Genomic DNA, 24,732 nt, shown 5'->3' with positions numbered 1-24,732 from the left:
TCTTTTTATTCCTGGACATTTTATTACCAGAGGGTATACGTTTTTTACAGGACTCTAGTAGTATATCCTTAAACTTACCCCATTTATGTTCGGTATCCCCAGTTACCATGACTCTGTCCCAATCTACACATTTAAGCTCTTCCCTTAATTTCCCTTAATTACAAACTTTATTTTCTAATATTGACTGATGAAAAAAAAAAACCATCAATAATCAAATAATCAAAAACCTGACTTGAATAATTGATTATTTTCTGACTACACATTCCCTTTAAAATTGCAATAGATGTACTGTATTTTGACCACTACTTGGGCTGTGTTCTCTCACTGCAGCCATGAGCTATACTGGCTGCAATTCTCTAAAATTACTACTAACTCTTTAAGCACCTTGTTTTGATATGGCTCAGGCAACATCTGTGGACTGAAATTAATGGGAAAAGTTACAGAAATGTCTAATCTGCAGATTATTTACTACTTAACCCCTTCACCCCCGGCGATTTTCAGCTTTGTTTTTTTTCTTCTTTTGCTCCGTTTCTTCTGAGAGCCATATTTATGAGTCAATCTTCCCATATGAGGGCTTTTTTTTTTGCAGGACGAGTTGTACTTTTAAATGAAACCATAAGTTATACCATATAGTGTATTGGAAAACAGCAAAAAAATTTAAAGTGTGGAAAAACTGCAAAAAAAAGTGCGATCGCATAAAAGTTTTTGGGATATTTTATTCAGTGTTCACTATATTTTAAAACTGATGTGTCTGTGTGATGCCTCAGGTCGGTACGAGTTCGTAGACATTGAACATGCATAAGTTTACTTTTATGTAAGGGGTTAAAAAAGGCGCACTTTTTGAGCCATGTTCTGAAATCCGTAGTGTTCTTTTTCTCATTTTTCAGGATCTATGGCTCAGTGACTACCGTATTTTTCGGACTATAAGACGCACCTGACTATAAGACGCACCCTGGTTTTAGAGCAGGAAAATAAAATTTTAAGCAAACAATGTCATGACACACTGTTATGGGGCAAGGATCTGCTGTTGACACTGTTATGGGGGTAATGTCCCCAAATTCTCTACTAAGGTACCCCAGCCTGGTAATAATCCTCATGCCTTGTATATACAGTATATACCCCCAACCTGCTCATATACCCCCATCCTGCTCATATACCCCCATCCTTGCTCATAATATACCCCCCATTCTGCTCATAATATACCCCCATCCTTGCTCATAATATACCCCCCATTCTGCTCATAATATACCCCCATCCTGCTATACACCCCCATGCTGGTATACGGCCCGCATCCTGTGGCACATAAAAAAAAATAAATAAACGTTCATACTCACCTTACCTCACCTCATTCCCTGCAGCATCGCTCCTCCTCCCGTCTGTGTCAGTGGCAGCGCCGCTGAGTGGAGCTGTCCCCGTTCCCCTGCAGCACCGCGATGTCCTCCTGGCTGCCGGCGGCTGCGTGTGGACACGTGCGCACAGCGATGACGTCATCGCTGTGCGCACCGCTAGTCTCCACTCAGCGGCCGCCGACACAGACAGGAGGACATCGCGGTGCTACAGGGGAACAGGGATGGCTCCACTCAGCGGCCGCCGGCAGCCATGAGGAGATCGCGGTACTGCAGGGGAACAGTGACAGGTGAGTGTACTGATTCACTGCACCCCACGCTAATGATGATGCACGGGGGGCAGTGAATACAGCCACACATGATCACTCCAGGCTGTAGTTGCCAGGGGTGATCATGTGGGCCAGCTGTTTATCCCTCGCCCATCATCCCGCCCACCTGTCAGCGCTGAGAGATGATGGGCGGGATAATGGGAGTGCATATTAAAATGAGCGGGTCCACGTGGTCACGGCAGGCGCTGCTGCAGCCTGCTCATGCCCCCGATGACCCGCTCCACCCTCATTCCGCGCAGCCCTACATTCAGACCATAAGACGCACCCCCCACTTTCCCCCAACATTTGGGGGGAAAAAAGTGCGTCTTATGGTCTGAAAAATACGGTACTTATTTTTTTGCATCTAGAGCGGACATTTTTAATAGCACCAGTTTTTGCGCAGATGCTATGTGTTGATCGCCTGTTATTGCACTTTGAGCAAAATTTGCGGCAGCCAAAAAACGTAATTTTGGCGTTTGCAATTTTTTTTGCCACTACACCATTTACTGATCAGATTAATGATTTTATATTTTGATAGATCGTGAATTTCTGAACGCAGCGATACCAAATGTGTGAATTTTTAATTTTTTTTAACCCTTTCATTTTCAACTTTACGTTTTTTTATTTTTCTTTAATTTAAAACTAACTTTCTTTTATTTTGCTAAGCCCCATAGGCTATGAAGATCAGCAGTCTGATTGCTTGTTCCATTCTGTAGATCAGAGCAGCATTGCTCTGATCTGCACAAAAGCAGCTCTCCTCTAACACACGGCAGTCTGCCGGCAGTGACAGAAAGTGACCCCTGATAGCCAGTGGCGTAACTAGAGTTTGATGGGCCCCGGTGCAAAGTTTGGACCTGGCCCCCCCCCCTCCACATACACCTACACTTGGGGTAGAGGATAATGACACTGACACTCGGCGTACAGGATAATGATGCTGACACTTCACTTTGCTCTTACCCACAGCACCCAGATTTCCCATGATCTGAAATCCCTCTATCAGCACCCAGCTTTCTTACTGTATGTTCTGATATCCATCTTGTCCTCGGCACTCAGCTTCCCCATGCTCTGCTAAACATCTTTCCCTCAACACGCAGCTTTCCCATATCAGAGCATGGGAAATCTGGGTGCTGAGAGCAGATGTATAGCAGAGCATGGGAAAGCTGGGTGCTGAGGGAAAGAGCCTTTTTCCCTCAGAACAAAACGTTCCCATCCCCTGATTGGAGAACTATATACAAGGGGGGACAAAGATACAAACACAATAATGGCCCCCACATAGCCTTCCAAATAGTATAAAGGGTCCCACATAACCCTTCATATATTAAGAGTACCCTTCCATAGTCCTCCATGTATAATGCATTTCCCATAGTTCTCCATGTATTATAATTCACCCCATAGTACTCTATATTACTCCACCACAGTCCTCCATATATTATAATGCACCCCCACAATCCTCCATGTATAAAGTAGCCCTTATAGCCCTCCAATTATTATAATGAATTTTTCATAGTTTGCCATATATTATAATTCACCCCATAGTTCTCCATATATTATACTGCACCACATAGTCCTTCATGTTTTATAATGCACCCCCATAGTCCATGTATAAGGTAGGCTCCATAGTCCTCCATATATTATAATGTAGCCCCCATAGTCCTATATGTATTACAATGCAGCCCCATAATACCTTCATATTGTACTATGCAGCCCCATACTCCTCCATGCATAATGCACCCCTATATTCCATGTATAAGGTGTCCTTCATTTTGTATTATGCAGCCTCCCCAGACCTCCATATATAATAATGCAGCCAGCCTCCCCAGTCCTCCATGTATAACAATGTACCCAGCCTCCCCAGGCCTTCATGTATAATAATGCAGCCAGCCTCCCCAGGCCTCCATGTATAATATAGCAGCCATCCTCGCCAGGCCTCCATATATAATATAGCAGCCAGCCGCCCCAGGCCTCCATGTATAATAATGCAGCCAGCCTCCCCAGACGTCCATGTATAATAATGCAGCCAGCCTCTCCAGGCCTCCATGAATAATGTAGCAGCCAGCCTCTCCAGGCCTCCATGTATAATGCAGCCAGCCTCCCCAGTCCTCCATGTATAATAATGCATTCAGCCTCCTCAGTCTTCCATGTATAATAATACAGCCAGCCTCCCCAGGCCTCCATGTATAATATAGCAGCCAGCCTCCCCAGGCCTCCATGTATAATATAGCAGCCAGCCTCCCCAGGCCTCCATGTATAATATAGCAGCCAGCCTCCCCAGGCCTCCATGTATAATATAGCAGCCAGCCTCCCCAGGCCTCCATGTATAATATAGCAGCCAGCCTCCCCAGGCCTCCATGTATAATATAGCAGCCAGCCTCCCCAGGCCTCCATGTATAATATAGCAGCCAGCCTCCCCAGGCCTCCATGTATAATATAGCAGCCAGCCTCCCCAGGCCTCCATGTATAATATAGCAGCCAGCCTCCCCAGGCCTCCATGTATAATATAGCAGCCAGCCTCCCCAGGCCTCCATGTATAATATAGCAGCCAGCCTCCCCAGGCCTCCATGTATAATATAGCAGCCAGCCTCCCCAGGCCTCCATGTATAATATAGCAGCCAGCCTCCCCAGGCCTCCATGTATAATATAGCAGCCAGCCTCCCCAGGCCTCCATGTATAATATAGCAGCCAGCCTCCCCAGGCCTCCATGTATAATATAGCAGCCAGCCTCCCCAGGCCTCCATGTATAATATAGCAGCCAGCCTCCCCAGGCCTCCATGTATAATATAGCAGCCAGCCTCCCCAGGCCTCCATGTATAATATAGCAGCCAGCCTCCCCAGGCCTCCATGTATAATATAGCAACCAGCCTCTCCAGGTCTCCATGTATATTAATACAGCCAGCCTCTCCAGGCCTCCATCTATAATAATGCAGCCAGCCTCCCCAGGCCTCCATGTATAATATAGCAGCCAGCCTCCCCAGGCCTCCATGTATAATATAGCAGCCAGTCTCCCCAGGTCTCCATGTATAATATAGTAGCCAGCCTCCCCAGGCCTCCATGTATAATGCAGCTTCTCCAGGACTCCATTTATAATATAGCAGCCAGCCTCTCCAGGCCTCCATGTATAATATAGCAGCCAGCCTCCCCAAGCCTCCAAGTATAATGCAGCCTCCCCAGGCCTCTAGGTATAATGCAGCCTCTCCAGGCATCCATTTATAATATAGCAGCCAGCCTCTTCAGACCTCCATGTTTAATATAGCAGCCAGCCTCTCCAGGCCTCTATGTGTAATATAGCAGCCAGCCTCCCCAGACCTCCATGTATAATGCAGCCTCCCCATGCCTTCATGTATAATATAGCAGCCAGCCTCTCCAGGCCTCCATGTTTAATATAGCAGCCAGCCTCTCCAGGCCTCCATGTATAATATAGCAGCCAGCCTCCATGTATAATGCTGCCTCCATGTATAATGCAGCCTCTTCAGGCCTCCATGTATAATGCAGCCTCTCCAGGCCTCCATGTATAATGCAGCCTCTCCAGGCCTCCATGTATAATGCAGCCTCTCCAGGCCTCCATGTATAATGCAGCCTCCCCAGGCCTCCATGTAAAATGCAGCCTTGCCAAGCCTCTGGCCACCGTGTACTCACCAATTTATATTAAAAAAAAAAAAACACAAGTCCTTACCCTCTCTCTTCCTTCCACCGCTGCTCTGTATACACGTCTCCTCGTTCCACCGATTCTGTCCTCACCGCTTTCCTTGTTCCACCGCTGCTCATCCTCCCCTCTCCTAACTCTCCCGGTGCTCCGGTCGGCGTCCTCTTGTTCTGACCTCTGTGCACTCAGCACATCAGTCGCACGGGAGTGACGTCACCACGCAGTCACAGGGGGAGAATGATGATGCATAGCACGGCAGCAGTCGCGCTATGCTTCATCATTACTGTGCGCGGTGACGGGGGAGCCGCCGCAGCCGCTGACACCAGGCAGGGGGGCCCGGTGTCAGTGGCGGCACCGGGTCATATAGCAGCTGCGTGGTCTGTGAGATCAGCGCAGCTCCTCTCTCACTGACAGGAGCTGGCTGCTGATCTGCCGTACGGCTGCCGGGCCCCTAACCTCCCGGGCCCGGTTGCAATGGCAACCGCTGTGACCGCGGTAGTTACGCACCCTGCTGATAGCTATAGGAGACATCACATCACCCTGTGCTACCATCGGAAGTCAAGTGATCACGTCATGTGACTTCCGATGACGCCGGGTAAGTGATTGCTTACTGCGGCATGCTGTTACAGCTCGCTGTCAGATTTTGACAGCGAGATGTAAGGAGTTAATAGGCGCGGATGAACCGCGCATCCACTCGGGGCTGGCAGGCACACGTCAGCTGTTCAAATCAGCTGACATGTGTGCGTATCGCCACGGGCTGCCCACGGCAGCCCGCGGGGATTACACTAAAACGATCCATGACGTACCCAGTACATCATGTGTCGTGAAGAGGTTAAAGGGAATCTGTCAGCAGGTTTTTGCTACCTAATCTGAGCGCAGCATAATGCTGGCAAAGTGGCCCTGAGTTCAATAATGTATCACTTAGATTACAGTGTGGAGCCAGTCTGACAGTGGAAGATTTTAGATCTTGTATGTAGTAGTGTTGGGAGAGCTAGCCCCACCCACACAGGGCTTTTAATGTACATTTCCATAGACAGCAGCTGCTAATCACAGCCCTCTGCAGAGTCAGACTACAATTCATGCTCTGCTGAGACCCACTAATGTTAAAGATAACATTGCAGGTTAAAAAAAAAAAAAAAAAAAAAGACATAACAGAAGGAGGGCTGAATTATCTGTTTTAACGCTTGCAGCATGCTGTTTTCAGATTAAATTGAAGAAACCTGCTTATCAGAGTCTCTTTAAAGGGAATCTGTAACCAATTTTTTGCCACATAAATCAGGGAGACGCATGATGAAGGAAAAGAGACTCTGATTCTAAGTATGTGTTACCTACTGGGGTGTGTAGTGTAGCTTTAATAAAAATCACTTTAATTAGCAGGAGTTTACCATGAGATAATTACTTTGTGTCAAGCCAGGTAGTCCAGCATCTGCATGAGCTTGATATAACCTTTCTTTACATTCAAATAACTGTTAGCTCTGCAGCAGATAATACAGGGAATTTATCAAAGTGACTGAACGTAGCACAATAAGTGACAAATGTCAACGTGACCAGACCATTTGTTCTTTGTACTTTTTGTTTCATTTGTATACATTGATTCCAGCACATGTAAGCAAACAGTTTTTCAGACACATGGCAGAAACTTGGCACCAAACAGCTGAATGGTGTTTGCATGTGCATAGATTTTACTACTCCTTTCAAATAGATGGAACAGTGGCGGAACATTCTACAATAAAACTGCATCTTATGAACATAACCCAAATGTGCAACTCAACAAAGCTCCCACATTGTACTAGGCACAGTATGGCTACAACCTTCAGGTATTTCTAGTGCTGGAAAGCACGGAACCTTATTTTCCTACTCTCATTGAGAAGACAACATCCCAAGTACATATTGGTTGGACTATTTGTATAGCGAGCATCCTGCAGATATTTAAAAACAAGTATGTGGGCTCTAGCCTTTATTTTTTTTCCTCTTTCTGGAAGTGATAGCTTGAGATCAGACATTACCATTGTCCTTTAGTTATGTTTCTCTCACCTGTTAGTATTACTTAGGGGGAAATCCAGTTAAAATGCTCTAAGTTAGGGCTGCTAATAGTATAGGATGGCTACTTTGTTATGTAGTACAGAAGCATAGCTCCAGTTTTAGAAGAAAGTGGTTAAAGTGCAGGAAGATTAATTATTTTTCTAAATCATTTTATTAGAAAAATCTGAAAATAACCCAAATCACAGACCACCTGAAGTCTCTGTTGCAGCGTCCCTCTGCTGCTAGGCTACTGTCTTCAGGGCAGGAGAGTGTCATAGGATTTTACAGCACTCACTCCCGCACTGCAACTAAGGCTGGGATCACATTAGCGTATGGCATCCGATGCGAGAGCAATGGATGCGATCTGCTAATTACCCTCGGCTCATGCCCTGCGAGCGTGAGCAGAGTGTCATGCGACTGTCATCTGATCTTGTGATCAGCTCACTGCTGCAGATGGAGGGATTAATCCTAACAATCTCCTCCATTGTCAGCCTGTGCGTACATCGCACTGCACGTGAGTGATATCCGAGAGCAGTCCGATGTTTTTCTCGCACCCATAGACTTGTATGGGTGCGAGTGATACGGCTCTCGCAGACAGTTGCAGCATGCTGAAATTTTTTTTCCTCAGTCAGATTACGGCTGAGGAAAAACTCAATCTGCACTGGAGTATTATCTTACATGTGGCTGAGTGCAATGTGAGATTTTCTCACATTGCACTCATGGGAGTCATACGCCAGTGTGACACTGCCCCAAGAGCGACATGCAGGGAGGGCCCTGCTTAGTTTAGTGTAGACCGCAGTACAGACTATAGGAGCTCCATACGTCTGGTATCACTAATAGAGATTTAAAAAAAAATATCCTGCAGAGTCCTGCACTGTACGTGTGCGTGGAGGTACACATTACTATTCCACAACAGAACTCCCTACAGAATGTAAAAGAATAAATTACACTACTCACAAAAAGTCAGATTTGGCTTTCAGGTGAATTAGATAACACCACAGTGATATTTTATCATGAAACTATGGCATTTAAGTAGAAGCAGCAATGGTGAATTCTTCATCTCAGCCAATTTACTGAAACAAAAGCCAACAACAGTGGTGGGTGTACCCCTCCAAAAAAAAGGTCAGGTGGCCTTTATCAATTACATGCTGTTCACAAGTTGCGTTATTGTCTGCTGAGGGATGGCATCCCACTCTTCTTGATGGGTGGCCCTCAAGTCAGAGGTTCTGGGGCACACACTGACTTAGCTGATCCCATTGGTTTTCTATGTGATTCAGTTCTGAAGAAAAGTACAGGCCACTCCATTTGAGGCACCCCAATCTCCAGCAGCCATTCCATAATGATGCGACCTCAATGAACTGGAGCATTGTCATCCATAAAGATGAAATTAGGCCTGTGTTGTTAATGTAGAGACACCATGACTTAATAAATCTTGTTATTAAAGTAGTAGAGGCTTGTCACCGTACCATCCACTAAGTATAGGGCAGTTCTGTATTGACTATACAAACCTGCCCACACTAACACCACCAAAGGCTCATCTGGTGACAACAGGGGCTGATGCATAGCACTCTACCTGATGTCTCCAACATCATTTCTACTCCGCGTGAATTAACTTTCATCAGTGAACAGCACTGAGGCCCACTGGTGCCTCGCCCAACGTGGATACTCCCTGGCCCATGCAAGACAATCCCACTTGTGCCTTGTGGTGTGGTAGGGTACCCTGGCAGGTCATCTAGTATACAGACTACACTGATGTAAACTGTTTTGAATGACACTGACACTATAACCTCAGTGACCACTTCCGTTTGAGAACATCCTGCTTGAAACCTTGCAATGGCGAGTTACTGTTGATCAAATGTTAGGTGTCATCTTGGTCTCATGAGGTCAAAATGAACAGCATCATGAGGATTGTTTAAATACCAATTTTAATTGCCCCCCGAAATTTAGGAGAGAACAGTAAGTTGTGAAAAAGAAAATGTACTGAAACATTGAACATGTGCATTGAAAAGTTTAGAGAAGGTCACATTAAATTCACCTGAAAAGCTTAGAATGCATTTTAGGGTACAGTTCCACTTGCGTATGATTTGTGCGAGTCTCGCATCGGTATCACCCGGCACGGCCTGATGCTCTCCGGCCAGGAGCGCCTCAGCTACATAGAAATACATGCAGCTGACCCGCTCCTATCAGAGAGTGTGGAGCTGTGCCAGGTAATACCGATGTGAGACTTCGCACGAGTCATACGTAAGTGGACCGTACCCTTAAGATCTTCCTGAAATTTCACCTGAAAGCCAAATATCCCAACTTTTTTTTGAATAGCGTATATGACTAGTGCCTCCGAAATATGTGCCACCTGACCACCACCAAACACTGTGTGACAGATGTGTTCGCACACAACGCTTTGGAGCACCTTTCTGACTTTCCTGGATAGAGAATCAAAAAAGAAAGTACATGTCTGGTCACCTCTTGTGGGCAAAACAATGTTCACAATTTGACTTTATCCCCTTCAATGACCTTTGGTGTATATTTATGTCACAGATCGTGTTCCTTGCTTTGATGCAAGCTTGCACAGCAAACCCGCATCTTTCCCGACACACGTCAGCTGATCTGATTAGCTGCCATATGTATTTAGCAGGCACGGGTGGATCTCCCTGTCAATCTCTGACAGCTGGATTTAACACCACATGCCGGTAGGGATGTCACGTCATGCCCAGGTCCCATTGGCAACTGATGCCCTGGCTCTAAACAGCACAAGCGATCAGATTATTGCAGGTTCAAGAGTTGATCAAAGCATCGCATTTATGCAAAAATGGCATCAGTAAAAATGTTAGATTAGGGTGCAAAAAAATAAGCCTTCACAGCCTCAGATCCCGAAAAATAAAAACGTTACAGCTCTTGGTAAATGGTGCCAAAAGCGGATTTATTTTTTTTTATAACAAATTTCTGAATTTATTTTCACTAATTAAATTGAAAAGACACCTAAACATGTTTGATATCTACATACTCGTATTGACTTGGAGAATCATATTGCCAGGTCAGTTTCAGCATATACTGAACATGATAAACATCGTTTGTTTTTTTGCAATTTCACTGCACTTTGAATGTTTTCCCATTTCCAGTACACTACAGGGTAAAATAAATGGTGTCATTCAAAAGTACAACTCGTCCTACAAAAATCAAGCCCTCATACGGCTATATTGATAGGGAAAAAAAAAAAAAAAAAAGTTATGGCTTTTTGGAGAAGGGAGGAAAAAACAAAAAGATCAAAAACGGAAAATTGCAAGGTTGTGAAGGGGTTAACAAACATGGACATGTACAGTATATGATTGCAGGGTTTGAATTGGATTCTTTTGGAAAAGATATACAATGTTTACTGCCAACTACACTGTGGTCATTTGCCAGGAAATTGGATACGTGTTACAAGCTCTGGCAGCACAACTCCTTTGTAGTGTATGGGGTAAGAGTACACGGTTTATGTGGGCTGGTCACCCCTCATCCAAGCATCTATAGATGTACAGAAAAGTAGTATACCACTTCAGAATTTTACATTTTGCCTCAACCATAGATTTATTGAAATAATCCAAACCCAACAAAAACCTGCTTTTGTAATTCTTATTATATACGTTTTGAGTACTTATTGGTACCGTGCATCAAGAGGATCCTATCAAGAAGGCACTGAGTGGAATGTCCCTTATGTTATTGACCTGACAGTAATGCTAGTGTATTGCAGTACAAAAAAAACCCTAACAGTTTACATACTGGCAGGTCCATACTGAAATGAAACACTCAAAGTTCTCTTCACTTTTGTGGAAGAAGCTGTCACACTATAAAGGAGATCAGGAGAAAAAAAAAAACCTGCATTAGGGCAGCTTTATTGCACACATCCGCAATTCGTGGTCTATTTGCAAACTGCCATCTTTGGACCAACTGTATCTGCTCCATGGCATACAGGAGGCTGTTGAGTCCCGTTGGTGAACTGCAGATGTGTGAAACTGGTGTAGAAGTCATTTTGCTTGTGAAGGATCCGTCAAGCCCCAATCTAATAGTAAGGGGGCGCCTACCATGTAGTTTTGGTTGCCTTCCCGCCTGCTTAGGATCAGGATGACTGGTTACACAAGAAAATGTATAGCATCGACAAATAGAATTGTTAAGTCTTCATAAACTAATCCACAACATATTCTCACAAATCATTACATGGCAGCACATGTGCACACTGGACAAGAATTGGGACACTTGCTGGATATAAAAAGGTCCTTCACATTTATCTCCTTTGCCACCAATCTCCCAGCCTGTCTTGAAACATTCTAAGATTTCTATCAGCCACAAGTCACGGTACATGGTCATCCCATACAAAATAGATAGCATTCATATACCTGGTGCACTGTACCGCCTCATGTTTCTTGCTATGAGATCTGCAGTCGTCTCGTGTGAAATTTTTACATCTAGAAATTCTGAAAGATAAAACAAAAAAACAAACAAACAATCAATCAAATGTGGACATAAAGACCAGGCATATATTTTCATTGTATTAATATTATGCGCCTAGCAATTGTTTCCCCAGAACACAGCAATACCCCTGAAGTATATGATGCAATGAACAGCTGGTTATTATACTCAAATCTGCTTTCTCTGTCAGGACTGATCTGTCATTATCAAAATTCTCAGTTCTAAGGTAAAAGTTTATTACTTCCATCTGTGCTATTGATTTATTAAATAAACAGTTACGAAGAAAACATTTTCTTGTCTTCCCCACATTACAGTGCTGGATCCTGTGTGGTACTTTGGAGTTGCCTGGGCTATTCCGAATATTTTGTACAAACGCACAAGACCCATGGCTGCAGACCACCAACAGTGCAAATAGGGGTGGAAATGTTTCATTACTTAAAACTGGCATGGAGCACGTTTAAAATAAAAATAGCTACCCCCATGCATCATTTCAGAAATTTTACGTTGTAGTAAAAATAAAAAAAAATTCCACTGTTAACACAAGATGGCTGTAAAATAGTCTTAAGGCATGCAACATTTTTTTTCTTTAAATCATAGTAGTGATTGTCCATAACTGTAATCTGATTTCCTTTGCTGACCATGAAAACTGGCAGTGTATTTGAGGAAACTGAGGCAGCACCTGAAGTACTGTACCTGTGATCGAAGCGAACTACTATCCATTCAGCACCAGCGGATGAATACAGGAGAAATTCACCCAAGGCAGGGTTTCCGAAACTCCAGACCTCACGGCCCCCAACAGATCATTTGCAGCTTTCAGTCTATTTACAATGTATGCAGAATGCTGCCAAAGAGTTGTGGTATTATACAGAGCTCATGAACAAGTGCATCTCAATAAATTAGAATATAAAAAGTTAATTTCAGTAATTCAGTACAAAAAGTGAAACATATTATATAACGTCATTACAAACAGTAATATATTTCAAGTTTATATTTTTGTTAATGTTGATGATTATGGCTTACAGCCAATTAAAACCCAAAAGTCATTATCTTAGAAAACTAGAATAATTTCCACAAAACACTTGCAAAGGCTTCCTAAGCGTTTAAAATGGTCCCGTAGTCTAGTTCAGTAGGCTACACAATCATGGGGAACACTGCTGACTTGACAATGTAAAGAAGGCAGTCATTGACACAATCCACAAGCAGGGTAAGCCACAAAAGATCATTGCTAAAGAAGCTGGCTGTTCAGAGTGCTGTATCCAAGCATATTAATAAAAAGTTGAGTAGAAGGAAAAAGTGTGGTAGAAAAAGGTGCACAAGCAACCAGGATAAGCGCAGCCTTGATAGGATTGTTAAGAAAAGGCCATTCAAAAATATGGGGGAGATTCACAAGGAGTGGACTGCTGCTGGAGTCAGTGCTTCAAGAGCCACCACACACAGATGTATCCAGGACATGGGCTACAACTGTTGCATCCTTTGTGTCAAGCCACTCATGAACAATAGACAATGCCAGAAGCGTCTTACCTGGGCCAAGAGAAAAAGAACTGGACTATTGCTCAGTGGTCCAAGGTGTTTTCAGATGAAAGTAAAATTTTGCATTTCATTTGGAAATCGCGGTTCCAGAGTCTGGAGGAAGAGTGGAGAGGCCACAATCCAAGCTGCTGTCATGCTGGGTGTGGGGAGAGACACCCAGCAAGTAGACTCCTGGGAATAAAGGAGGCTAAAATACAAAGAATGGGGGAACTAGGGGCTCCTTCGCTGACAGATACTTGGGGGGCCCTGCGCTAGCCCTCAAACCACAGGTACCTATAATGGTTAGGAGGTGTGGCCTGCAAACTTGCCCCCGTCTCCTAGCCATACCCTAGGACTAAATCCCACCACCCACCAAACCACGGAGTGAAAAACAAAAATAACCAGCAAATAGGGAAAAAGTTACAACAACTTATCTTTGAGAGGGAATGTTGAGAATCTACAGCAACAGTAGTCTGAAGCCACATGCACTCCTGGGCAAGCAACTTCTCCAAGTGAAGAGTATAACCCGCACTGGAAGAGTGAGAGGCCCCAGGTTATAAAGGCCCTTAATTACCAGCTGGAGGAAAGGCTCCTCCAACCTGGCAGGGAAACAAAAAAAAAAAAAAACCTAAATCAAGTCCTTAAAAAGGGACAGCGTCCATTAACGTCTGGACTTTCACCAGGCCCTTCTGCACCTGGTTCCAGAAGCAGCACCTGAAGGTCCAGACACATCCGTGACAGCTGCTTGAGGTCTAGTGTGAAGTCTCCACATTCAGTGATGGTTTGGGGAGCCATGTCATGTGCTGGTGTAGGTCCACTGTGTTTTATCAAGACCAACGTCAGCGCAGCCGTCTACAAGGAAATTTTAGAGCACTTCATGCTTCCCTCTGCCAACAAGCTTTATGGAGATGGAAATTTCATTTTCCAGCAGGACTTGGCACCTGTCCACACTGCCAAAAGTACCAATATCTGGTTTAATAACCACAGTATCACTGTGCTTGATTGGCCAGGAAACTCGCCTGACCTAAACCCCATAAAGAATCTATGGGGTATTGTCAAGAGGAAGATGAGAGACACCAGAACCAATAATGCAGACAAGCTGAACGCTGCTATCAAAGCAACCTGGGCTTCCATAACACCTCAGCTGTGCCCCAGCCTGATCTCTTCCATGCAATTTCGCATTGATGCAGTAATTCATGCAAAAGAAGCCCCAACCAAGTATTGAGAGCATTTAGGCTCACGGGAGAAAATACCTGCAGACTATTCTGCAGGTATTTCCGCAGGTTCACGCAGCAACTCCCTGGAATCTGCAGCTATCCATTGATGCGGAATTTCTGCGGAAACGTGAGGATTCCCCCCCCCCATGTATCTCCATAGTGGAAAGGCAGGAATTCCGCATGAATAATTGACATGCAGTTACGTGCAGCTGCGGGAAATCCGCAGCATTTTCCACAGCCGCAAAAAATAGCATTGATACAACACTCCCCAAATCCCATAGGATAACAGTGTCTGTACTTGCGTAAACCTGCGGATTTATCGGGAAAATCTACGGGTTTTCCGCAGCGAAATCCGCAGGTATTTTCTCCCGTAGGTACATGGCCTTACTGTACATACTCTTCAGTAGGCGCCAACATTTCTGAGTTAAAAATCCTTTTTTCAGTTGGTCTTATAGAATACAGTGGAGCCTTGGTTTACAAGAACAATCCGTTCTGGGAGTGTGCTTGTAAACCAAGTTACTCGTCTAGCAAAGCAAAATTTCCCATAGGAAATAATGCAAGCTCAGACAATTTATTCCACAACTTGTGCAATGTCCCATCCTGGTCCCCTATTGTGCCATTCCACAAACACACATTATGCTCACCTTACCTTCCCTTGCCGGCGAAGGAACGGAAGGTAAGGTAAGCATAATATGTGTGTGTGCGTGTGTTTGTGCGGACTGCAAGTGCGGGTCAGAGCGCGGTGAAAGTATGGAACCGGAAGTGTGTGCGGTGAGTATTTGCTCGTACAGCAAAGATTGCTCGTAAAATGAGTTACAAAGTTACAGCAAGCTTTGCTCGTGTAACGAAATACTCGCACACCAAGTTACTCATAAACCGAGGTTCCACTGTATTCGAATTTTCTGAGATAATGACTTTTGGGTTTTCATTGGCTGTGAGCCATAATCATCAACATTAACGGAAATAAACACTTGAAATAGATCACTCTGTGTGTAATTACTCTATATAATATATGGGTTTCCCTTTTTGTATTGAATTACAGAAATAAAATTAAACTTTCATGATATTCTAATTTATTGAGATGCACTTGTATATGCTTGACTACCTGGGAGCAAGTATGTTATCTAATGATAAAATATCTGCCACAATGTTGTGTTACAATCAACGACACATTCCCTTTAAAGAAATGCCCAAGATGACAAATGGACACTATTTGGGGTAGTAATTCCCATATAAATTATAAAGGCACTATTGTATAAAAGTATTTTCTTTTCTATTTTAGAAAAGAAACATGCAAATATTCCTAAATCTTTTTGGAGTCAATTCCTATTTCGGCAAATATATGGAGATGTGTATCATAGAACAAAAATTCCCCTTAAAATCACTAATTTTATTTAGATACTCTTTAAAAATATCCCAACCATGTGCAGAAACCAACAATTCTACGTGCACAAAAGGGAGAGATAAGCTGGCTCTGCAGGAGTCAATCCCTCCTGTGCCCTACCTGACAGCTGAGGTCGGCACCCTAGGGGCGCCACATCGCTATCTCTCCCTTTTTCTGTGCACCTAGAATTGTTGGTTTCTGCACATGGTTGGGATGTTGTTTAAAGAGTATCTAAATAAAATATTATTGATTTTAAGGGGAATTTTTGTTCTATGATACACATTGATGCTAACCTGAGTATATTAAAATTTTTTTCTGTGAGTTTAAAATATATGGAGATGATAGAATGCATGGAACGAGGCAGGTTTTTCCATTCATTCAATACTAAGATACATTCCACCCTTTTCCCAATGATGCGCACCATCTTGACTAGTCAATCCAGACTCCTGCATGCTTTCATTGCCACTGTCTGGGGTTTTGACACCATTCTGGCTGTTATGTTGTTGCCCATTGCCTCCTTTTTCACCACCACGGCCAGCATGGCCACGTTTTCTTTCCTTACGGGTGCTGATACGTATAATACCCCGCACTAGCCGACACTCTGCATCTTGCTCTTCCAGTTGGTAGTCCTGTGTCAGGCTGCTGATTAATTCTGTAATTTTGCTGCTCTTTTCCAGGAAAACTGTCTCAGAGGTGCATCTTGCCAGTTCGTCAATCTGATGGAGGCTAAACAATTCTGTTAGCTTGTGCCAGATAAGTTCATCAATCTCTGCACTGGACATTGAGCCACTCAGCCTAGGCAACTCTGGATCCGAGTCCCGCAATGGGGAATAGTAGTCTTTGGTAGAACTGCGAGACACTGGTGGTTGCATTGGAGCTGGGGGCTCTTTAATGGGTTCTATATCTGTGGCACCAGTCTGCCTGTTATACACAGGCACACCCATTAATTTAAGATCTGGATAACTAAAACTATTGCCAAGGGCTGTTTTCTTGTCTCTAACAGTAACACGAGGGCGGGGGCTACTGGTAGGATGCCCATTCACAGGTGGGCCAGATGAGTTCTCTACAGGGCAAGGAAGGTATATGTCTGGGTCTTTCTCTGGGCAGCAACTGCAAGACACCACATAGCACAGTACAGCTTTGTAAGTTGCCCATGCCCGGGAGAGTGTAGGACAGCATGGTGGCTCCTCTGCTGGGGTCTCAGCGGACCCTGAAATAAAAGTAATGTCTTCTGGAGGACTTCTACGCCGGGAATTTGGGTGACCTGATATTTCATGTGTAGAAGGAATATTGGCTGGGGGAGATACCAGGCCAGGAGGAACAGTCACAGGGTGGGGACGGGGCATTGCTTCATGAATAAGTCCTAAGGAGAAAAAAAAAAAATTACAATCAGTTGTACAATCTTGAGATTTCAATACTTACATTTTTCAAATGGCAGACAAGAATTCCCCATATGGCCAGCTTATGTGAGTGTTGTCATGTTGGTTTGTATACACAATGGACGGCACATAGAAGAATTTCAGCCAACTGACAGACGAAAATCTCAGCATGTGCTGGTCTTGTCTACAGAATGGAGAGTGTCAGCTTCAGGTGGACTCAATGGTACATGTGTGCAGATGAGCACAAAGAGAGGCATATGGACATGACTGGCTCCGGGGACTACCAACATGGTATTAGGGCATCCACTTGCAGTTCAATGCTCCCTATGGTTCTCCCAATCACTACATGCAACGTACATTTCACATACAGTAAATGCCAGATGCATCAATTAACCTCAAACAGTTTCCTGCAAAGGTTGGTAAAATTAAGAAAAACAAAAAAAAAAAATTACAGAACCTGCATTATAGACTCGATGTACATTGCTGATCCTACATTACACATCCTCCATTGCTGATCCTCCATACATTACATATCCTCCATTGCTGATCCTACATTACATATCCTCCATTACATATCCCCCACTGCTGACCCTGCATTACATATCCCCCACTGCTGACCCTCCACTGCTGACCCTCCACTGCTGACCCTCCATTGCTGACCCTCCACTGCTGACCCTCCACTGCTGACCCTCCACTGCTGACCCTCCACTGCTGACCCTCCATTGCTGACCCTCCATTACACATCCTCCATTACTGACCCTCCATTACACATCCTCCATTGCTGACCCTCCATTACACATCCTCCATTGCTGACCCTCCATTACACATCCTCCATTGCTGACCCTCCATTACACATCCTCCATTGCTGACCCTCCATTACACATCCTCCATTGCTGACCCTCCATTACACATCCTCCATTGCTGACCCTCCATTACACATCCTCCATTGCTGACCCTCCATTACACATCCTCCATTGCTGACCCTCCATTACACATCCTCCATTGCTGACCCTCCATTGCTGACCCTCCATTACACATCCTCCATTGCTGACCCTCCATTACACATCCTCCATTGCTGACTCTCCATTACACATCCTCCATTGCTGACCCTCCATTACACATCCTCCATTGCTGACCCTCCATTACACATCCTCCATTGCTGACCCTACATTACACATCCTCCATTGCTGACCCTACATTACACATCCTCCATTGCTGACCCTACATTACACATCCTCCATTGCTGACCCTCCATTACACATCCTCCATTGCTGACCCTCCATTACACATCCTCCATTGCTGACCCTACATTACACATCCTCCATTGCTGACCCTACATTACACATCCTCCATTGCTGACCCTCCATTACACATCCTCCATTGCTGGCCCTCCATTACACATCCTCCATTGCTGACCCTCCATTACACATCCTCCATTGCTGACCCTCCATTACACATCCTCCATTGCTGACCCTACATTACACATCCTCCATTGCTGACCCTCCATTACACATCCTCCATTGCTGACCCTCCATTGCTGACCCTCCATTGCTGACCCTCCATTGCTGACCCTCCATTGCTGACCCTCCATTACACATCCTCCATTGCTGACCCTCCATTACACATCCTCCATTGCTGACCCTCCATTACACATCCTCCATTGCTGACCCTCCATTACACATCCTCCATTGCTGACCCTCCATTGCTGACCCTCCATTGCTGACCCTCCATTACACATCCTCCATTGCTGGCCCTCCATTACACATCCTCCATTGCTGACCCTCCATTACACATCCTCCATTGCTGACCCTCCATTACACATCCTCCATTGCTGACCCTCCATTACACATCCTCCATTGCTGACCCTCCATTACACATCCTCCATTGCTGACCCTCCATTACACATCCTCCATTGCTGACCCTCCATTACACATCCTCCATTGCTGACCCTCCATTACACATCCTCCATTGCTGACCCTCCATTACACATCCTCCATTGCTGACCCTCCATTACACATCCTCCATTGCTGACCCTCCATTACACATCCTCCATTGCTGACCCTCCATTACACATCCTCCATTGCTGACCCTCCATTGCTGACCCTCCATTACACATCCTCCATTGCTGACCCTCCATTACACATCCTCCATTGCTGACCCTCCATTACACATCCTCCATTGCTGACCCTCCATTACACATCCTCCATTGCTGACCCTCCATTACACATCCTCCATTGCTGACCCTCCATTACACATCCTCCATTGCTGACCCTCCATTACACATCCTCCATTGCTGACCCTCCATTACACATCCTCCATTGCTGACCCTCCATTACACATCCTCCATTGCTGACCCTCCATTACACATCCTCCATTGCTGACCCTCCATTACACATCCTCCATTGCTGACCCTACATTACACATCCTCCATTGCTGACCCTCCATTACACATCCTCCATTGCTGACCCTACATTACACATCCTCCATTGCTGACCCTACATTACACATCCTCCATTGCTGACCCTACATTACACATCCTCCATTGCTGACCCTACATTACACATCCTCCATTGCTGACCCTACATTACACATCCTCCATTGCTGACCCTACATTACACATCCTCCATTGCTGACCCTACATTACACATCCTCCATTGCTGACCTTACATTACACATCCTCCATTGCTGACCTTACATTACACATCCTCCATTGCTGACCTTACATTACTGATCCTCCATTGCTGACCTTACATTACTGATCCTCCATTGCTGACCTTACATTACATTACTGATCCTCCATTGCTGATCCTACATTACCTATCCTCCATTGCTGACCCTACATTGCTGATCCTACATTATATTACTGACCCTTCTTACAGATCCTCAATTGCTGACCCTACATTATATTACTGACCCTACATTACAGATCCTCAATTGCTGATCCTACATTATATTGCTGATCCTCCATTACATTGCTGACCCTACATTACAGATCCTCAATTGCAGACCCTACATTACAGATCCTCAATTGCGGACCCTACATTACATTGCTGACCCTACATTACAGATCCTCAATTGCGGACCCTACATTACATTGCTGACCCTACATTACAGATCCTCAATTGCGGACCCTACATTACATTGCTGACCCTACATTACAGATCCTCAATTGCGGACCCTACATTACATTGCTGACCCTACATTACAGATCCTCAATTGCGGACCCTACATTACATTGCTGACCCTACATTACAGATCCTCAATTGCGGACCCTACATTACATTGCTGACCCTACATTACAGATCCTCAATTGCGGACCCTACATTACATTGCTGACCCTACATTACAGATCCTCAATTGCGGACCCTACATTACATTGCTGACCCTACATTACAGATCCTCAATTGCGGACCCTACATTACATTGCTGACCCTACATTACAGATCCTCAATTGCGGACCCTACATTACATTGCTGACCCTACATTACAGATCCTCAATTGCGGACCCTACATTACATTGCTGACCCTACATTACAGATCCTCAATTGCGGACCCTACATTACATTGCTGACCCTACATTACAGATCCTCAATTGCGGACCCTACATTACATTGCTGACCCTACATTACAGATCCTCAATTGCGGACCCTACATTACATTGCTGACCCTACATTACAGATCCTCAATTGCGGACCCTACATTACATTGCTGACCCTACATTACAGATCCTCAATTGCGGACCCTACATTACATTGCTGACCCTACATTACAGATCCTCAATTGCGGACCCTACATTACATTGCTGACCCTACATTACAGATCCTCAATTGCGGACCCTACATTACATTGCTGACCCTACATTACAGATCCTCAATTGCGGACCCTACATTACATTGCTGACCCTACATTACAGATCCTCAATTGCGGACCCTACATTACATTGCTGACCCTACATTACAGATCCTCAATTGCGGACCCTACATTACATTGCTGACCCTACATTACAGATCCTCAATTGCGGACCCTACATTACATTGCTGACCCTGCATTACAGATCCTCAATTGCGGACCCTACATTACATTGCTGACCCTGCATTACAGATCCTCAATTGCGGACCCTACATTACATTGCTGACCCTGCATTACAGATCCTCAATTGCGGACCCTACATTACATTGCTGACCCTGCATTACAGATCCTCAATTGCGGACCCTACATTACATTGCTGACCCTGCATTACAGATCCTCAATTGCGGACCCTACATTACATTGCTGACCCTGCATTACAGATCCTCAATTGCGGACCCTACATTACATTGCTGACCCTACATTACAGATCCTCAATTGCGGACCCTACATTACATTGCTGACCCTACATTACAGATCCTCAATTGCGGACCCTACATTACATTGCTGACCCTACATTACAGATCCTCAATTGCGGACCCTACATTACATTGCTGACCCTACATTACAGATCCTCAATTGCGGACCCTACATTACATTGCTGACCCTACATTACAGATCCTCAATTGCGGACCCTACATTACATTGCTGACCCTACATTACAGATCCTCAATTGCGGACCCTACATTACATTGCTGACCCTACATTACAGATCCTCAATTGCGGACCCTACATTACATTGCTGACCCTACATTACAGATCCTCAATTGCGGACCCTACATTACATTGCTGACCCTACATTACAGATCCTCAATTGCGGACCCTACATTACATTGCTGACCCTACATTACAGATCCTCAATTGCGGACCCTACATTACATTGCTGACCCTACATTACAGATCCTCAATTGCGGACCCTACATTACATTGCTGACCCTACATTACAGATCCTCAATTGCGGACCCTACATTACATTGCTGACCCTACATTACAGATCCTCAATTGCGGACCCTACATTACATTGCTGACCCTACATTACAGATCCTCAATTGCGGACCCTACATTACATTGCTGACCCTACATTACAGATCCTCAATTGCGGACCCTACATTACATTGCTGACCCTACATTACAGATCCTCAATTGCGGACCCTACATTACATTGCTGACCCTACATTACAGATCCTCAATTGCGGACCCTACATTACATTGCTGACCCTACATTACAGATCCTCAATTGCGGACCCTACATTACATTGCTGACCCTACATTACAGATCCTCAATTGCGTAACCCTACATTACATTGCTGACCCTACATTACAGATCCTCAATTGCGGACCCTACATTACATTGCTGACCCTACATTACAGATCCTCAATTGCTGATCCTACATTATATTGCTGACCCTACATTACAGATCCTCAATTGCTGATCCTACATTATATTGCTGACCCTACATTACAGATCCTCAATTGCTGATCCTACATTATATTGCTGACCCTACATTACAGATCCTCAATTGCTGATCCTACATTATATTGCTGACCCTACATTACAGATCCTCAATTGCTGATCCTACATTATATTGCTGACCCTACATTACAGATCCTCAATTGCTGATCCTACATTATATTGCTGACCCTACATTACAGATCCTCAATTGCTGATCCTACATTATATTACTGACCCTACATTACATTACTGAGCCTTTATTGCTGACCCTACATTACATTACTGACCCGACATTAGATATCCTCCATTGCTGATCCTACATAACACATCCGCCTGCTCCAGGGACGATTGTTTCCGACCTGTATGTAGCCAACTCTCGCATCCGCTCGGATTCTTAGGTAATAACTGCGTAGTATGGTCTCACCTGGCAGCGCCCCGTCCTTCTTGCTCAGTCTGCGCTGCTCTGCCCCGTCGTCCTTTCCTCACTACTAGTGCTACTTGCATTGATTAACTACACAAAGAGTAAGGGGTCGGTTCCGGAATTTTCCGGGTTGCTTTCAGCCGCCAGCTTCCGTTTCCGGTCACCGCCGCCTCTACCTGCCGGCCAGGTGAACCTCTTGGCCACGCCCCTTACCTGCTTGCTTACGTCATGGTTCCTCCGAGATCGTACGCCCCCTGCCGATTGATACAAATCACAGCGTTTATTGCATCACCAGACACTTTGGAAATGCTCCTCACACTCGTCATGTTGTCTTTATACGTACACCATTATATATTCCCCAGAATGTAATATGTCTTGTGAGTCTATACATGTAGTTGTCTCCAGAAAAATGGCGGCTCGCTACACCTGTATGAGGGGACAATGGAGTTCTTGATTTAAACCGTCGCAGCATGACCTCTAGTGGCTGGATGCATCATCACACACACCCTCCCCCTGCTTCGGCGATGACGTCACATATTGCGTATGAGATCTGCAGAGCAGCAGATGTTCAGAAGAGAAGGAAGATGGGGAATGAGAGGAGATGCTCTGTGTATGATCATGAAGGAATAACAACATAGACTCTGTGAAGCCCTCAAGTCAAGAGGACATAAACCTGGAAGTAATAATCAGCAGCACACGAATGGCTTCCAAGTGCGATCATCACACTATGCTAGTGAGCACTGCAGGATCTCGGCATGCCTAGGATCTCAGTATCTTCAGGATTGCAGCATCTTCAGGATCTCAGCCTCAGTATCTTCAGGATTGCAGCATCTTCTGGATTTCAGCATCTTGAGGATCGGAACATTCACAGGATTTCAGCATACCTAGGATCTCAGAACCCCTTACTGGTGAGATTGCTATAAGTATAGTGGTTGTGGGACTATGACTTTGACAGCATTAAGGAAGCTGCATCTTCACTGAAACATCCCTTCACTTTTAGCCTTTCTTACTTTTGCCAGATTGTGTCTTGCAATGCCTTTAGTGCAGGGCAGTGCTTTGTGCAGGCTGCAGAGGGTTTTCAGCCATCCAAGGTCTTCAAAGGAGCCTCAGCGTAAAGAAACCAAGTCTGTGCCTTCTCAAGCCTCTTCCTTCTGGAAGTCATCCAGTGGCCCCAGCGTTTTCCTTAGAAGACTTTCCTCTGCACCCTTTGTGTCGCCCAAACGCTCAGCATCTGCGCCGCAAGGTATGCCCAATATACCTTTAAAGTCTTCTGCTATCTCCACCAGTGATATGTCTCCCAAAGCTTCATCTTTTAGAAGACAGGACTGTACTCAGGAAAAGAGCTTCAGTAAGTCAATTTCAGTCCCTCACACATTCACTTTGAAGCCAGATGCCATTCAATTCCATAAGAGCAGTAATACGTCCCTCAAAGGTGTTGTGTCTAGAAGTACACCTGTTTCTTCACTCAGTGACATTTCCTTATCTCACTCTTCTTCTAACCCTCTCACCTCATCAGATGTTCCTGCACCAAAAGCATCTGCTGGTGAACCCCTTATAAACCCAGGATATCCTTTTCCAACACTTTCTGATTTGCAAGCTTCTTTTGACCTAAGACCATTACCTCCAAAATTGCCCTCCCCACAACTAAGCAGTAAGAGCCAGTCTGTTTATCCAGCTTTTGATGATAATCTCTGTAATACTGCG

General features: G+C 44.9%; 1 protein-coding gene across 3 annotated transcripts in view; it reads right to left on the bottom strand.

Moving 5' to 3' along the window:
- KDF1 (keratinocyte differentiation factor 1) overlaps positions 1-23,454 on the bottom strand; it is a 37,517-nt gene extending 14,063 nt beyond the window's left edge. Inside the window, exons 1-3 of one of the 3 annotated variants that reach the window (XM_075335901.1) lie at positions 23,242-23,454; positions 16,291-17,232; positions 11,687-11,764 (exon numbers count right to left, since the gene is read on the bottom strand). In XM_075335901.1, the coding sequence (XP_075192016.1) occupies positions 11,687-11,764; positions 16,291-17,215 (1,003 nt within the window). In that variant the 5' untranslated portion in view covers positions 17,216-17,232; positions 23,242-23,454. Of the gene's footprint in view, positions 1-11,686; positions 11,765-16,290; positions 17,233-23,031; positions 23,221-23,241 lie in introns of those variants that run through there. The other 2 variants (XM_075335902.1, XM_075335900.1) reach the window with 2 other exon arrangements.
- Positions 23,455-24,732: the final 1,278 nt, after the last annotated feature.

The sequence above is a fragment of the Anomaloglossus baeobatrachus genome, chromosome 2, assembly GCF_048569485.1.
Source record: "Anomaloglossus baeobatrachus isolate aAnoBae1 chromosome 2, aAnoBae1.hap1, whole genome shotgun sequence".
Taxonomy (NCBI): domain Eukaryota; kingdom Metazoa; phylum Chordata; class Amphibia; order Anura; family Aromobatidae; genus Anomaloglossus; species Anomaloglossus baeobatrachus.
This window is presented reverse-complemented; position numbering and strand designations above follow the sequence as displayed.